The 17,424-nt window shown below is 48.1% G+C and overlaps 1 protein-coding gene across 10 annotated transcripts in view; it reads left to right on the top strand.

Annotated features, from left to right (window-relative positions):
* The first annotated feature begins 622 nt into the window (after positions 1-622).
* Positions 623-17,424, top strand: part of washc2c (WASH complex subunit 2C) — a 67,574-nt gene continuing 50,772 nt past the window's right edge. For 9 of the 10 annotated variants that reach the window (XM_078530627.1, XM_078530620.1, XM_078530623.1 and 6 more), the window contains exons 1-6: positions 2,632-2,790; positions 5,611-5,748; positions 8,434-8,598; positions 13,251-13,316; positions 13,854-14,027; positions 17,160-17,253. In XM_078530627.1, coding sequence (XP_078386753.1) covers positions 2,788-2,790; positions 5,611-5,748; positions 8,434-8,598; positions 13,251-13,316; positions 13,854-14,027; positions 17,160-17,253 — 640 coding nt within the window. In that variant the 5' untranslated portion in view covers positions 2,632-2,787. Of the gene's footprint in view, positions 694-2,631; positions 2,791-5,610; positions 5,749-8,433; positions 8,599-13,250; positions 13,317-13,853; positions 14,028-17,159; positions 17,254-17,424 lie in introns of those variants that run through there. The other variant, XM_078530617.1, reaches the window with a different exon arrangement.

Genomic DNA, 17,424 nt, shown 5'->3' with positions numbered 1-17,424 from the left:
ATGCTTTTCAAAAGGAAATCAATAAGCAGCTGAAAGTAAGAAATTTGCAGGCTGTGCAGGAAAGGGCAAGGGAGTGCGACAGATGGGCTGAATGGCCTCCTCTTGTGCTGTCGTGAGTCTATGTGTGTGCACATCTAATTCTGGCCTCCTGACCATCCCTGGTTTTAATTGCTGCACAGCTGGTGGTCGTGACTTCAGCTGCCTGGATGCTAAAACTCCTCCTTTAAGTCGCTCCTTAAGATCTGTGAGCAAGTTTTTTTGGGTTACCTGTCCTGATAGAGGAAGATTACAGTACAGGAGAAGGCCATTTGGCCCATTCCGTCCGTGCTGGCTCTCCACCAAATACAAGTTGTTGCTGTTGGTTGCATTGCTGCATTGCGCTCTCACTGATTGGCTGCTGCATTGCTACATCGCACGCTGATTGGCTGCATTGCTACATCGCACGCTGATTGGCTGCATTGCTACATCGCACGCTGATTGGCTGAATTTCTGCATCGCGTACTGATTGGCTGCATTGCTGCATTAAGCGCTCGCTGATTGGCTGCAATTGCGGAGGGGGCGGGGCTGACGTGCCGGTTGCGCCCCCTCGCGGCGATCACGTGCTTTCGGGTCATGTGGGAGTCAGGTGAGGCTGCGCGAGCCGGAGCCCGGGAGAGAGATTGACAGGAGCCGGAGGAGAGGGAGAGGGAGAGGGTGAGGGGGCTGAGGCCGGGGATGGGGAGCGGGGGGCCCGGGCTCTGCTGGAAGCCGGGCTGGAGGCTGTTTGGGACCCGCGGGCCCAGCTCACCCCATGGGCTGAGCGTCGAGGGCCCAGGAAACGGGCAACCCGCGGATCCTGAGGCCCAGGGGCTTTGCCTAGAGAGAGAGAGGGAGAGAGGCGGGGGGGGATCCCGGGATGTGGACCCTCAGGGAGGAGGAGGAGGATGTGGGAAGGGGCTGATACCCCCCCCCCGGGAAGGGGCTGATACCCCCCCCCCGGGAAGGGGCTGATACCCCCCCCCCCGGGAAGGGGCTGATACCCCCCCCGGGAAGGGGCTGATACCCCCCCCCCCCCGGGAAGGGGCTGATACCCCCCCCCCCCGGGAAGGGGCTGATACCCCCCCCCCCCGGGAAGGGGCTGATACCCCCCCCCCCCGGGAAGGGGCTGATACCCCCCCCCCCGGGAAGGGGCTGATACCCCCCCCCCGGGAAGGGGCTGATACCCCCCCCCGGGAAGGGGCTGATACCCCCCCCCACCCCTTAAAGGGGCTGATACCCCCCCCCACCCCTTAAAGGGGCTGATACCCCCCCCCACCCCTTAAAGGGGCTGATACCCCCCCACCCCTTAAAGGGGCTGATACCCCCCCACCCCTTAAAGGGGCTGATACCCCCCCCACCCCTTAAAGGGGCTGATACCCCCCCCACCCCTTAAAGGGGCTGATACCCCCCCCACCCCTTAGGGGCTGATACCCCCCCCACCCCTTAAAGGGGCTGATACCCCCCCCACCCCTTAAAGGGGCTGATACCCCCCCCCCCCCCCCCCCGGGAAGGGGCTGAGACCCCCCCCCACCCCTTAAAGGGGCTGATACCCCCCCCACCCCTTAAAGGGGCTGATACCCCCCCCACCCCGTGAAGGGGCTGATATACCCCCCCACCCCGTGAAGGGGCTGATATACCCCCCCCACCCCGTGAAGGGGCTGATATACCCCCCCCACCCCGTGAAGGGGCTGATATACCCCCCCCACCCCGTGAAGGGGCTGATATACCCCCCCCACCCCGTGAAGGGGCTGATATACCCCCCCCACCCCGTGAAGGGGCTGATATACCCCCCCCACCCCGTGAAGGGGCTGATATACCCCCCACCCCGTGAAGGGGCTGATATACCCCCCCACCCCGTGAAGGGGCTGATATACCCCCCCCACCCCGTGAAGGGGCTGATATACCCCCCCCACCCCGTGAAGGGGCTGATATACCCACCCCACCCCGTGAAGGGGCTGATATACCCCCCCCACCCCGTGAAGGGGCTGATATACCCCCCCCACCCCGTGAAGGGGCTGATATACCCCCCCCACCCCGTGAAGGGGCTGATATACCCCCCCCACCCCGTGAAGGGGCTGATATACCCCCCCCCACCCCGTGAAGGGGCTGATATACCCCCCCCACCCCGTGAAGGGGCTGATATACCCCCCCCACCCCGTGAAGGGGCTGATATACCCCCCCCACCCCGTGAAGGGGCTGATATACCCCCCCCACCCCGTGAAGGGGCTGATATACCCCCCCCACCCCGTGAAGGGGCTGATATACCCCCCCCACCCCGTGAAGGGGCTGATATACCCCCCCCACCCCCCTCATTGTGCTGATATTTTTGGAGGGGTGGGGTGTTTTCCCCGTCCCGCAGCCCCTGAGTTTCCATTGAGAGTTTGGCTGTGAGTTCACAGCATTAACACCCCCTCCCCATCCCTGACCCCCAGATCCAGTAACTTAAAACGGTCATACTAGCAAGTGTGAAAACTTGACTGAAAAATGAGTTCCCTTCCTGTGCGGCTCAGATGCTAAAGGATTGAGCTGCTCTGTCATGGGGGGTGGGGGTGTGGTTGATGTTGGTGGCTGCAGGCTGGTATTGTTGTGGTGATTATGTTTCTGTACTGATGACTCCCAAGTGCCAGCGCCTACTGGAATAAAACATCTTTTTTCAAAATCTGTCCATCAGACTGACAATAGCTTTGGTGAAACTTTTGATCCGCAACCCCATTGGGTTAATGTTTCACCACATAACCTGGAGCGAAGATGGGCAGCCGTTAGACTTCCATGGTAAGACTTTGAATTTATTTGTGCGATGCTGGCGTGGGCTAGCCTCTGAAACCTGGACCCAATTTTGAATTTACACGTTTAAGCGCAGGCTGTGCCCTCTGGTTGCAAGAACTCGTACAGCATAAAAAGCCCAAAACTACTCCCAAATTTGTTCCAGCAGTAAACATGTTTGGTGTGGGGGAAAAAGAAAAACGTGACACTGATGTGACCAGAGTGCCCTCCCGAGACAGTGTAGGGAGCTTCGTTCTGCATTTAACCATTTCTGTATCTGACTCTGGAGTTCTTGATGCTGACACTGGGTGTCCTTCACTGCCGCTGGGTCAAAATTCTGGAACTCCTTCCCTAACAGCACTGTGGGTGTACCCTACAACACATGGACTGCAGCGGTTCAAGAAGATAGCTCACCACCACCTTATCGATGGGCAATAAATGCTGACCTAGTCAGCGACACACATCCCATGAACGAATAAATAAAAACAAAAATAGGGCGGTGTTTCATTTCCCACTGCTATTGACTCCTGACTCGAGAAGCACAAGGTTGTATGTATATTTTTCATGGGGGATTGATTGAAGTATATGGTTACGTGGTTTGGGATTTCGGTGATAGAGACTTTTTAAGTACCAGTTACCAGGATGGTAGGGTTTTGCACCTTTACTGTTCAGTACTGAATGCATCCACTACCCTGACATACACTGCTGTGGCCGCACTGAGTGGAAAGACCCATAAAGTGGTTGACGAACCTCAGTGGCTGGTTGTGGGATAGTAAGTGGACACTGTCCATGGCCAGTCAGGCCGTATGGATGCAGAAAAGGGTTGAAATTAATGGAGGGAGAGGGTTGCACGAACCATGATTAAAAATGGATAGGAGCTTGAATGTGACAAATGGTCAATGTCACTAGTTTTGGAAACAGTGGACAAACGTGGGCTGACACCTTTATCCGTGCTTTTGCTGCCTTCAGATTGATTATTGCAGCTTTCCCTCTCGTCCAAACTCTGGAAACTTAGCATCCAAAACTCTGTTGTCCATATCCCGACTCGCGCCGCGTTCTGTTCACTCATCGCTCTGTGCTCACTGACTTTGGTTCCCTTCTTAGCAACACCTCGATTTTAAAAAATTCTCATCCTTGTTTTTTCAATCCCTCCATGGCTTACCCCAGCCTTTCTCTGTAATCTCCTACAGCTCTCAGATCTCTGCACTCCTCCAATTCTGGCATTTTGTACGCTTTGATTCCTTTATAACAACCTTCAGCTGCCTAGGCCCTCGGCACTCTCCTTTCCTTTGTAAACCTCTGTGCAGCAAGCAGTTAGGAAGACAAATGGCATGTTGGCCTTTATTGCAGGGGGATTGGAGTACAGGAATAATGACATCTTGCTACTGTTATATAGGGTTTTGGTGAGACCACATCAGGAATTTTGTCTCCACCTTTAAGAAAGGATATACTTGCACTGGAGGCGGTATGGTGAAGGTTCACTAAATTGGCCCCTGGGATGAGGGGATTGTCCTGTGATTAGACGCTGAGTAAATTGGGCTTATATTATCTGTAATTTAGAAGAATAAGGCAATCTCATTGAAACCTTCAAACTTCGGAGTAATACCCCTGTTCTGATGAAGAGTCACACGGACTTGAAACGTTAACTGTATCCCCCTCCGCAGATGCTGTCAGACCTGCTGAGTTTTTCCAGCTATTTTTGTTTTTGTTTCGGAGGGGGCTTGATAGGGGGTGAATGCTGAGAGATTGTCTCCGCTGGTCAGAGAATCTAAAACACGGGAGCACGGTCTCAGGATAAGGGGCCGGTCATTTCGGACTGAGATGTCGAGAAATTACTCCACAAAGGGTTGCGAATCTTTGGAATTCTCTGCCAAAGAATTGTCTGGATACATTTAAAGGCTGGGACAGACATATTTTTGGTGTCTCCGGGAGTTGAGCGATATAGGGAACAGGTGGGAAATTGGAGTTAAAGCTCAAGATCACATTGCAGTAGGCTCAATGGACCGTGTGGTCTACGCCTCCTGTTTGTTATATTCTTGTGTCCATCTCTCTGTCTCTTTTCTCCTTAAAACTGACCTCTTTGATCAAGCTTTCGGTCTCCTGTTTCAATATCTCCCTGCGTGACAGCATCAATTTTTGTCTGATAATACCCCATGTGAAGCATATTCGGAATCTTACCCCGTTAAAGGCGTCCTGTAAATGCAAGTTGATAGTAATTGACTTTAATTCACAAATATCCAAAGTGTGCTCAGCTGATTCATCTCTCAACGCTCAATTAGAAGGAACGATGGCATTGCAGGTCGAACCCCTCATGTTTTGGGTTAACAATGCCAATTCTCTCTCTCTCTCATATTCACAAGGCCCCTTCTTGCCTTTTAATTATTAGATTGGTGCAACTGCCTGCTTTAGGTTCTTGGAGGAATCCACGGACAAGCTTAACTAAGACCATGCTAGAAGGTCATCTTCATACCATATACCAAAACCCGTGTCACTGTAGTCAGTCAGCAGATGGTCAATGATTTCTATTGGACAACATTTTTAAATGCAGCAGACAGCCATTATAAAATTACATTGCAAAAATGTCCTTTCGCATGGTCTCATTAGCACATAACCAGGAGTAGATTCCTCTGTGCAGTTAAAGCAAGTAGCGGGACCAGCCTAATTCATAACAGACAAAGGGCAGCGTTGTGAATCTTAATTGCTCTATGTACTCTCACCCTGTCACATGTTTCCTTTTGGGTCCCAAAACTGCTGTGTTGTGTTGTCATTGCCTTCAAACCGTCAGTTCCTGTGTGCGTGGTATGCTAACGACTTGTTCTCCTGTGATAGATGAATGGGCCCTCAGCGACAGTTAACGACACTCTTGCACAGAACGGCTGTGAGGCTGAGCCTGTCTGGGAGCGACCATGGACTTTGGAAGAAATCCACAAAGCCAGTGGAACTTGGTCCCTTGGTGCGGATGCTGGGGTAAGTACAACCATAGCAGTTCACCGTAATAATAGAAGCATAACTTCTGTATCTTCCTTTGGCTGCATTTATTATGTAATGTGCAAGAGTTATGCTGCAGTCATTGTGACTATTTCTGGTTTTCCTACATCTCTTGCATATGGCGCTCACCTCTACTTCTTTGGAAGAGAATGCTTGAGTGGCCATCTAGGCTTCTACCTGTGCTTGTCCCTTTTAAAATTGCTGTGCCACCTTAAAAGGGACTGCTGCTTGACTCCTGCGCCGTACGTTCCTGATTGCGTGCTTATTTATTCTTTCATGGGATGTGGGCGTCGCTGCCAAGGTCAGCATTTGTTGCCCATCCCTATTTGCCCTTGAGCTGAGTGGCTTGCTAGGCCGTTTCAGAGAGCCGTTATGGGTCAATCACATTGCTGTGGGTCTAGAATCACATGTAGGCCAGACCAGGTAAGGACAGCAGGTTTCCTTCCCTAAAGGACATTAGCGAACCTGATAGGTTTTTACGACAATCGATGATGGTCTCAGTAATGGTGACCATACAACTAACTTGAAATTCCAGATTTATTAATTGAATTTAAATTCCACCAGCCGCTACGGTGGGATTTGAACCCATGTCCCCAGAGCATTAGCCTGGGCTTCTGGATTACCAGCCCAGTGACATTACCACTGTCTTTCCCCCCAACAGTGCTGTTGTGCCCTTGTGCTTTATGGTGCCCTAGTGTGGCGTGTTTTGCTTTCTTTGCTAAAGCAGGCAGATTTATTGCCCACAGAAACAGAAAAATGTTGGAAAAACTCAGCAGGCCTGGCAGCGTCTGCAGTATTTTACTTTTAGATTTATTGCCCATTTCAACAAGAGGTGCAGTCTAACCATGATCCTGCTTCTTACATTCAGAATGAAAATATTGAGGCTGCAGTTTGCCTTGTACTGATCCTTGCCAGATTTAATGGGCACAATTTCTGGTAAATGTACCTCTTTCTCAAGGGTGGTGTGCCAGTCAGTGAAAATTTAGTCAGTATTGGTTCTAGTGCAGTAAACTGACATTCTGATTTGTTTACCAAAGTTTAGACAGCCTGGACTAGCATTAGAATGAACTTGTTTTAATCCAGAAAGCAAGGACATGCAACTGACACCTAATCTTTACACACTTGATGAGATTTAATTTACGGAGATACGCATTACAAACATGCATCTCCTGGCCCAGCAACCATACTTATGGTCTGCTCCTGTATATGGATAGGTAGGAGCACAAGTGAATCCCCAGTTAATGTCCAGCCCCCTGAATATAATTAAGCAATAGACAATTGACAAAACTAACCCATTGATCTAATCCTTAAACGTTTGCATTTCTATCCGAAAATAATTACTGTTGGTCTGATTCTCTTGTCCAATGATCTTGGACATTTTTATACATCTGAGGCTTGTACCTCCAGGTTAAATGCTGTAAAGGGAGCTTGTGTTTAATATATTTTACTCTGGCCTTAAACTAATCCCTAATGCACCGCGTCAAATGATGGACCAGAGCCTTCGGTTCAACAAACTTTCTTTTTCCTGAGTTCTTGTTGAAAATTCGATCATTAGTCCCAGTTCAATATGCAATGAGAGTGACTGTTGGTTGGAATTGATTGCCATCGAGTGACCCTCTGCCGGAGAACCTGCGGGGCCACTGGATGTGAACTGCTGTGACGTTCTCCATGTTGACGGGCTGCTGATTTCTTTAGGTTCTAGCATGGCGAAGTATCAGTGGGGTGAGATATCGGCATGCTGCTGCACCCTGTGGAATCAAACGCAGCAAGTGTTGGTCCTTGGTAGGGGGGGTGGTGAAAACCAGCCACTAAGCAGCTTCCGCATATTCAGTCAGATTAAAAACGTTAGCAGAATATATCGGCAAATTAGTGGATGCCCTTTGATCATTTTGGTTGAGCTGCTGTTGCCATTGTTTCCCTCACTGGACTCTGAGCCGCTGCTAGAGAGCGTTGCAACGCAGGCTTGGGGAAGGGCAAGGGAAACGTTCTGTTGTTTGTGTTGCTGATGCCGGAGACAGTGATGTGGTGGTAATGTCACTGCAGCAGTATTCCAGAGGCCCAGGCTAATGCTCCGGCTACATGTGTTCAAATGTCACCAAGGCAGCTGGTGGAATTTAATGTCAATTAATAAAACCTGGAATTGAAAAGCTCAGTAAGGGTGATCGCGAAACCGTTGTCAATTGTCCTAATAAGCCATCTGGTTCACTGATGTCCTATAGGGAAGGAAATCTGCTGTCCTTACCTGGCCTGGCCTACATGTGACTCCAGACACTCAGCAATCTGGTTGACTCTTAACTGCCCTCTGGAATGGGCTAGCAAGCTGCCCCATTCAAGGGCAATTGGAGACGGACAACAAGTGCTGACCTGGCCAGCGACGCCCACATTCCCTGAAAGAATAAACTCCAACCCAACAGTTTGAGTTTGGTTGTAAGCGGCAACAAATCGTTTGAAGAGTTTTAAGGCCTTGGCATCAACGGTGTCCACTTTGGGGGTGGTGGTGGTTGCTTTGATGAGGGTGGAGGAAGGCAGTTCACGGTGGGATCTACCTGGTAAGGAGGCGCAACAAGTACCACTTTGAGACTAGATATTTTATACGGCCTTGGTGACTCCATGTCCATTTGCACGTATAAACGGTGACTGTTTTATATATTTTTTTGCCGACAGCTGCTTCTGTTTCTGCAAGATTTCTCACAGCGGATGCTGTCCCGCACCCACGAGATTGAGAAGCAACTCGACGGCCTGATCCAGCACACGAAGGCCACAGACTCCCGCCTCCACAATGTTTTCAACGATTTCCTGATGCTGTCAAACATTCAGTTCATCGAAAATGTGAGTATGGGGCGTATTTGCTGGTTTCCTCGCTGCCACGAGCCCGCGTCAGGTTGATGGTGGGACAGTCTGCATGGTTTGCTGATGACACTAAGATTGGTGGCGTTGTGGACAGCGAGGAAGGCTTTCAAAGCTTGCAGAGGGATCTGGACCAACTGGTAAAATGGGCCAGAAAATGGCAGATGGAATTTAATGCAGAAAAGTGTGAGGTGTTGCATTTTGGAAGGACAAACCAAGGTAGGACATACACAGTAAATGGTAGGGCACTGAGGAGTGCGGAGGAACAAAGGGATCTGGGCGTTCAGATACATAATTTCCTGAAAGTGGCGTCACAGGTAGACAAGGTTGTAAAGAAAGCTTTTGGCATACTGGCCTTCATAAATCAAAGAACTGAGTATAGGAGTTGGGATGTTATGGTGAGGTTGTATAAGACATTGGTGAGGCCAACTTTGGAGTATTGTGTGCAGTTCTGGTCGCCTAACTACAGGAAGGATATCAGTAAGATTGAGAGAGTGCAGAGAAGATTTACTAGGATGTTGCCGGGTCTTAAGGAGTTGAGTTACAGGGAAAGATTAAACAGGTTAGGACTTTATTCCTTGGAATGTAGAAGAATGAGGGGAGATTTGATAGAAGTTTACAAAATTATGAGGGGCATAGACAGAGTAAATGCGAGTAGGCTCTTTCCACTTAGATTAGGAGAGATAAACACAAGAGCACATGGCTTTAGCGTGAAAGGGGAAAGGTTTAGGGGGAACATTAGAGGGAACTTCTTCACTCAGAGTGGTGAGTGTGTGGAACGAGCTGCCATCTGACGTCGTAAATGCGGGCTCACTCTTAAGTTTTAAGAATAAATTGGATAGATACATGGATGAGAGAGGTCTGGAGGGTTATGGACTGGGTGCAGGTCAATGGGACTAGCGGAATAATATTTCGGCACAGACTAGAAGGGCCGAATGGCCTGTTTTTCTGTGCTGTAGTGTTCTATGGTCTGGGGGAGCGGTTTGGAACTGGGGGGTTAATGGGGAGGGGATCGGGGAGCCCAATTGCCTCAAAGATAATGGATCGTATTAAAGCCTGATGATAATTGCTGCAGCCAGCTAAACAGTTGGCTTAAAAAGAAATCGTGCCCCTAATGCAGTCAAGTGCTAATGTTTGTTAATGCAGCTGGCATGGCCAGGCTGGAAGTAGCCCTTTCCATCGCGCGCTCACCTCTTCTGGCTCATAGAAACGTCTGAGCATTGTCACCCTTTTGTCTGGGTTTCCTGAATATATTCCTTTGCTTCTTCACAGTTTTCTCCTGGCTGGGACCCATTCCATCACTTTCTAATGTCAATCTCCAGATGATGGCAGAGTGGTAATGACGCTGGTTGAGTAATCTGGAGGCCCAGGCTAATGCTCTAGGTTCAAATCCCAACAGGGCTGGTGGGATTTAAATTCGGTAAAATAAATCTGGAATACGAAGCTAGTCTTAGTGACCGTGACCATGAAACTATCGACGATTGTTGTAAAAGTCCATCTGTTTAACTAATGTCCTTTAGGGAAGGAAATCTGCCGTCCTTAACCCCAGCCTGGCCTACATGTGACTCCAGACCCACAGCAACGTGGTTGACTTTTAACTGCCCTCTGGAATGGCCGAGCAAGCCACTCAGTTCAAGGGCGATTAGGTATGGGCAGCAAACCCATACCTGGTCTTGCCAGCGATGCCCACATCCCACGAAAGAATAAAGACAAGAAAGCATTTGGTTTGGTGTAATGAACTCAGTTAAATTTATTTATTTTTGAGTTTGGGCAGGTGGGGTGGGGGGGAGGTGAATGCAAGGGGCAATAAGCTGGAATCTTGCTGCTGGTGTTCTCTCTCTCAACCAGTATACTACTTGGTGCAAAGTCTGGAAATACTGCTGCCTCCTTCGTGGGAAATCTCTCTCCTGAAAAATCGTCAGAAATATCTGAGATGCGGCAGTGCCTTGACTGTTTTATTTCGGAAATAAAATAAACTTTCAAAAGAGCAGAGGGTAAGAGTGCACAGCGTGAAATTAAGGACAGCTAAGACAAGCCAGTGTAAGTCATTTCCCCTCCCATTGAATTTCAAAGAGGTGGAATAAACACCAACCCAAACAGGTAATGTTGGATAGAGAATGATGGAGAACTTTACTCTGTATCTAAGCTGTGCTGCACCTGATCTGGGACTGCTTGATACTAACGTAGGAACTGGAGGAGGCCGTTCGGCCCCCTTGACCCTGTTTCACTATTTAATTAGACCACGGTCCCTGGCATGAGGGGGTTTTCTTATGATGAGGGGCTGAGTTAATTGGGCCTGTATTCTCTGGAGTTTAAAAGAATGAGAGATGATCTCGCTGCAACCGACAAAATTCTGAAGGGTCTTGACAGGGTAGACGCTGAAAGATTGTTTCTGCTGGTCGAGGAATTTAAAACACGGGGGCCCAGTCTCAGGGTATGGGGGCCGATCATCTGGGACTGAGGTGAGGAGAGATTACTTTACTCAAAAAAGTTGTGAATCTTTGGAATTCTCTACCTCAGAGGGTTGTGGATGCTCCATCGTTGAATATGTTTAAGGCTGGGATAGACAGATTTTTTAGTGTCTCGGAATTAAGGGATATGGGGCGTGGGTGGGTAAGTGGAGTTGAAGCCCAAGATCAGCCATGATCGTATTGAATGGTGCAGCAGGCCCAATATAGTCCTGCTCCTATTTCTTATGTCCGGCTGATCTCCATCTAGGTTTCATCTGTCCGCCTTGGTTCCGTGTCGTTAATCCAAACAAAATCGATCGCAGTCTCGAATTTTTCAATGGATCCCCGGCCGCAAAAGCTGCTTTGGAGGGGAGGAGGGGGCGTTCCAGATTTCCATTAGGTTTTGTGTGAAGAAGTGCTCTGTGATATCGCCCCTGAACGGTCTTGCTCTCGTTTTCAAGTTGTGCCCCCCTTGTTCTGGGTTTGCCGCCAGAGGAAATAGTTTCTTTCCATCTACCCTGTCAAATCCTCCAATCATTTCAATGTCTCAGTTTGAAGTTATTTGCTTAACTTTCTGACGCTGGTACCCAGAACGGAGGTTTTCCATTGTTGTAATGTGATTCTCCAGATTATGGCCTAGTGGTAATGACAATGTTGGTGTCACTGGCTAGGCAAGCATTTATTGCCCTTGTTCAGAGTCAACCACACTGCTGGAGTCAAATGTATGCCAGACTGCGTAAGGACAGCAGATTTCCTTCTCTGAAGGACATTGGTGAACCAATCAACAATGGTTTCGTGGTCATCATCAGACTTTTAATTCCAGATTTTTACTGAGTTCAAATTTCGCCATTCGAACCCGCATCCCCTGATGCATTACCCTGGGTCTCTGCAATACTAGTCCAGTGCCAATACCACTATGCCACTGCATGCCCTTTCCCCACAGTTGTAGTGCTAGTGTGTATTTAATATTAAATATTAATATTACTATATGCCTGTTGCAAAGAAACATTCAAGCGTTTCAGAAACCATTACTTTACTTTCTGCAGCATCTTTTGTTGGTGGACTCTTTTACGTGTGTAGTGTTGAGCTCAATTGGGCATCTAAAGTTTAAAACCATTGACTTTGTCCAAATCTGGTGTTCTGGACGCTGACAGGCCTTGATGTTCTGATGTAGAATTTATTCACCAATCGAACAGCAACCATTTCCAAACCTCTGGGCGCACCAAACAGAAGAAACCAGGAGTGGAAGCGCCCCACAGGCCATTGTGTAAACGCCTCTGCAGTACACTGGAAACTCTATAAAATAATTACCATTCACCACTGTTAATACTTATAAGTTTCAAAATAGGGTGACCGTGAGTGATTTGGTAGAAACCTGTGTAAGTAGCTGTTTAATAATGAGGCTGACCATTGTAAGCATGGACATCGATGCTCAGATAACTCCTGCGGGGTGGTACAGCACATCCGTATGACTCTACCTCAGAACAGTTCTGAAGAAGAGTCATACGGTCTTGAAATGTTAACTCTTGTCTTTCTCTCTACAGATACCGTCAGACCTGCTGAGTTTTTCCAGTAGTTTTTGTTTTTGTTTCAGATTTTCAGCATCTGCAGTATTTTTGCATTTATTGGAATAAATGTTTTGTGTCTGCTTCGTCTCAGGTTCTAGATTGTTCACTTAGTTGGTTAGAGCAGGTCCCGAGAGAAATTAGTAATTTCTTTGTACTAATCTAGGTGATGGATCTTGGCACTGATGCATGGAGCAGCATTGGTCATCTTTGAGCACATACAGTACATGATTATAGCTGGGTAAGAAGCAGAGTAAAGCCCCCTCTACTCTGCCCCTGCAATTCACAACACTGGTGGGGCATTTTCATGCTGACCATCCGATGGTGCCCGCGTTTGCTAATTGCAGGTGGTTTTATGTTTTGCCACAATAGGAACCGTCCAATGTCACTTCACTGACAGTCAGCAGACAGGAAGCTTTTAATCGAATCCGGATAACTCAGAACACATTTGTTTTGCTCTGCAGTCCCTTGAGTCAGCAATTAGTATATCCCTGGGCAACATTAGCTGGTGCTTAATTAATATTTTGATTTGAGGGTTCTCTGCCACAGAAGCAGTGAAAGAGAACATTGCCTTTGCTGAAATGTGGAAGCAAACTGTGGGTTTTATTTTTTGTTGCAGAGAGTGTATGATGAAGAAGTGGAAGAGGCAGCTAAACCAGAGAGTGGAGGGAAACCAATTGAGCCGGTATGTAACTGTGAACCATTTAACCAGATCGTGACTGTGTGAATTCTCAAGTTCTAATTTTTTTTTTTTAGTTTTAAGTTTTGGGCTGTTAGTGTTTACTCGAGCCACACATTGGTCTCTGTTCTGCTGACCCAGTACAGACTGCGGTAATCTGATTTGAGCCGGCACAGCCATAAGTAGTTGCAGTTGTCATTAGTGCCCCTGGGGCTAGACGTTGAGATAAATCAGTCAGGGTTCCTATTCCTGCCTGCTCTTAACTGTTGCGTGACCCTCTTGTAGAACGTTTGCAGATGTGGGGCTCTTTAGTGCTCAGATATACAAAACCAACATCCAGCTGGCAAAAAAAGGGTAACTTTGAGAATTGTTTTATCTTGCGGTACAGCCAAGCTGTTTCCAGCTGTTACCAGGTTACCTGGAATGTAGAGCTGCGATATTCTTTGAGCAACGGCGTGCGTTTGGATGTCAGTTTGGATACTGACCCAGTTTTTCCACTGTGGCCCTGAAGTGTTATCTCCGATGTTTGTTTGTTTTGTGCAGGAGAAAACGCGGGAGCAGAAGGAGGCGGAGCTGATCCCCAAGGTCCAGGAAGCCGTGCACCATGGACTGAGAGTGCTGGACTCCGCCTTCGAACAACTGGACATCAAGGCTGGAAACTCGGACTCGGAGGATGAGGAAACGAATGAAAGGGTCGAACACCTGCTGGAACCCAAGGTGAATGGAGGCAGACGCGGTTGACGGGGCGTGAATGAGGGGGAAGGAGATCGAGTCATTATTCGTTTAATTCAACCTCGTCAACCTGACTCCCTCGCGAGATTGGGAATGCGTTAGCTACAAATTAGGTCGCCATATCTTGGTTTTTCTTTACATCTCTGCTGCTTTCTCTCTTTCCTAACGCTGTTGACTTATAGAAAGATTTGCATTTATATAGCACCTTTTATGAAGCCATAACATCCCAAAGTGTTTCACAGCCAGCTAGGCACTTTTTAAAGTGTAGTCACTTTTGTAAAAAGCTGGAACTTGCTCAGGTATTATGGGCCCCTATAGACACTAATGGCCCATTATTAGTGAGTGTGTGAACCACGTGGCTGGGGTTGTGCGTGAGGTGGAAAGCGAGGAAGCAGCACAGGGTAACCTGATGCTGTTGCCACCTAAATGTCACGTGTGTATTTTCCAACCGGAATCCTGGGCCAGGAGAAGTGGCTTTTTTTTCCCCACCCCCCTAGCCCTGCCTTCTCAAAGCAGGAGGCAATGAGGCCAACTTTAACAACCTAGCACTGCCCCTGTTGCAATCCGCTGAGTCACTGCAGGCAAAATAGTAAAACCTAGAATGATTCTGTTTCACACGTGTCCTCCAATAAGAAGGAAGAATATTGTGTACGTATTACCCTAACCTCAGGAATCCCAAAATATTTAAAATCCATTGAAGTGCTTGTTAAGTGTAGCCACTGTAGGGAAATACTGCAGCTAATTTGCAAAAGAAGAGTGAGGTAAATAACCGATTTAGTGACGATTTGAAGGCTAAATATTGGTCAGAACACTGTGTAGGAACACTGTCTGCTCTTCCTCAAATAGTGCTGTGAAACCTTTTACATGCACCTGAGGGGAAAGATGGGGGGATGCCATTTCTGACAGTGCAGCACTCCCTCAGTACTGTTCTGAAGTTTTCACTCGAGATTACATACTCGTATCTCTAGAGGAGTTTGAAACCATGAACTCCTGACTCCGGTCAGCAACTCACCAAGGCTTCTTAGTCAGCACCTTCCAAACCCACGATCTGGGTAAGGGCAGCAGACGCATGGGAACTTCACCACCTCTACCAAGCTACACACCATCCTGACTTGGAAATATATCGCCGCTCCTTCACTGTCGCTGGGTCAAAACCCTGAAACTTCCTCCCCAACAGCACTGTGGGCGTACTTGCACCACATGGACTGCAGCGGTTCAAGAAGGCAGCTCACCACCACCTTCTCAAGGGCAATTAGGAATGGGCAATAAATGCTGGCCCAGCCAGCGACGCCCACATCCCATGAAAGAATATTAAAGAAAGGTGAGGTTGCTGCTGCTGAGCCGGGACACTGACACCTCATTCTCCCGTATTCTGGAGTTTTGGCAGCTGTGGCAAATTTGCTTTGGATAGATGCTTTTTTCCTCTTCTCCCCTTTTTTCCTTCATCTTGCTCTCACTGCGTGTCTTGCTTTCCCAAATGGGCATCCACACTGAAGGGGATTTTATTATGCCTGAAAGTGCTAGCCAATTAGTCTACCACTGCCCTAATCCTTTCCCTGTAGCCCCGCAAATGTTTCCTTTTCAAGTGTTTACCCAGTTCCCTTTTTGGGAGTTGCTATTATATATGCTGCAAGAACTTTAAAGGATGCTTTGATGTAGACACTGATTCATTGCTCATTTAAATTCTATGTAATCATCCTCCTTAGGGTCCCTTCTGTGCCTTTCATTTTGAGTGATTGATGCCAGTTTCTTCAATAATAATTAAATAGAGCAGAATAGTGGGGGTAGGAGGGTGTTAGAATAGAATAATTTGTATGTTTCACTGCTCCTCACCACCCCACAAACAATCTTCGGGCATAAGCTTGGCCATACTAATATTTTATGGTTTCAGATAATTTAACATCTCTTTCCACGACTATTCATTCATGGGATGTGGGTGCCGCTGGCTGGACCAGCATTTATTGCCTACCCCTAATTGCCCTTGAGAAGGTGGTGGTGAGCTGCCCTGCTGAACCGCTGCAGTCCATGAAGTTCAGCTTTTTTGCCTCTTTATTGATGCCCATTCAGAGAGGGATCAGCACTCCCGCTAACGATCCTCTTCAGGTGAAAAAAAGTTTTGTAAGTTTGTTCTGGGCATGTGAGCGACACTGGGAAAGTTGTATTTCTTGACCCGTCCTTAGTTTTCCATGGAAAGTAGGTGGTGGGCCCGTGTGGTGATACTCTGCTGCTGGGTGAGGAATGCCAAGGCATGGTCCCAGTGACGATGAAAGAATAGCGACTATCTGACCAAGCCATGGGGATCACCCGTACTGCAGCCTCAGTGTCCCAGTAACTTGAGCAGGGTAGAGACTGAGTCCAGTGGTGGGGCATTGATCGGGTGGCCTGCTCTATCCTGGGAGATGTTAAACTTCTTCACTATTATAGCTGTCGAGGGAAAATGGTGAGCATTACATTCTACTCATGACTTGAGCCCTTTAGATACTTGACATAGCTTCATGCCAGGATGTGGACCATTGGTGACTGGATACCCACTCTCTCCCCTGCACTGAATGTGCCATCATTTACCAGTCCCATGGGAACAGGTAGGCCTGGGCTTTTGCCACCATGGATGTTTTCTTCAGAAAAGAAAGAAAGAACTTGCATTTCTATAGTGTTCTTCGCAACCTCAGAGGCCCAAAAACGCTTTGGCGGCCAATGAATTAGTTTTGCATTGCAGTCACTATTGTCATGTAGGAAACAGCCAATTTGCGCACAGCAAGCTCCCACAAACAGCCATGTGACAATGGCTAGGTAATCAGTTTTAGTGATGTTGATTGAGGGTAATGTATTGGCCAGGGGATCTTTTATGTCTACCCGAGAAGGCAGATTGGGCCATGGTTTAACATCTCATCCAAATGACACCACTTTCTGACAGTGCAGCACTCCCTCAGTACTACACTGGACTGTCAGCCTGGATTATGAAATGTTTAAAGTTCCATCTAACCATTAAGATGGGTCGAGTCTCCCTCACCCCGTGGCTGCTTAGCCTAATTGTGCCCAAGGGAGGAATGAAATTGGTGATTTCTCTTTAAATGCATTAACAGTTACATGTGCATGGTTTGATTTTGTTGATTCCAGGATCTGTACATTGACAGGCCCCTGCCGTATATCATTGGCTCTCAGCAGTTTATGGAGGAGGAGGATGTCGGCCTGGGTGACCTCTCCAGTGAAGGTACTGAAATCAAAGGTCAAAAGGGACCATATGGTCCATGGCAGAGTGCCCTGCTCATGTCTGCTAGTCCCTGATGATGTGTTCTATGCAAAAATGTCTTTGTCACCCATGCATCAAACCTCATAGGTTGGTACCCTGTTTCACAGTAAAGAGAACATAAGCTGTGCCAGT

This window comes from Cetorhinus maximus, chromosome 27 (genome assembly GCF_964194155.1).
Source record: "Cetorhinus maximus chromosome 27, sCetMax3.hap1.1, whole genome shotgun sequence".
Taxonomy (NCBI): domain Eukaryota; kingdom Metazoa; phylum Chordata; class Chondrichthyes; order Lamniformes; family Cetorhinidae; genus Cetorhinus; species Cetorhinus maximus.
Note: the sequence above shows the minus strand (reverse complement) of the source record. Positions and strands in the feature narration are given on the sequence as shown.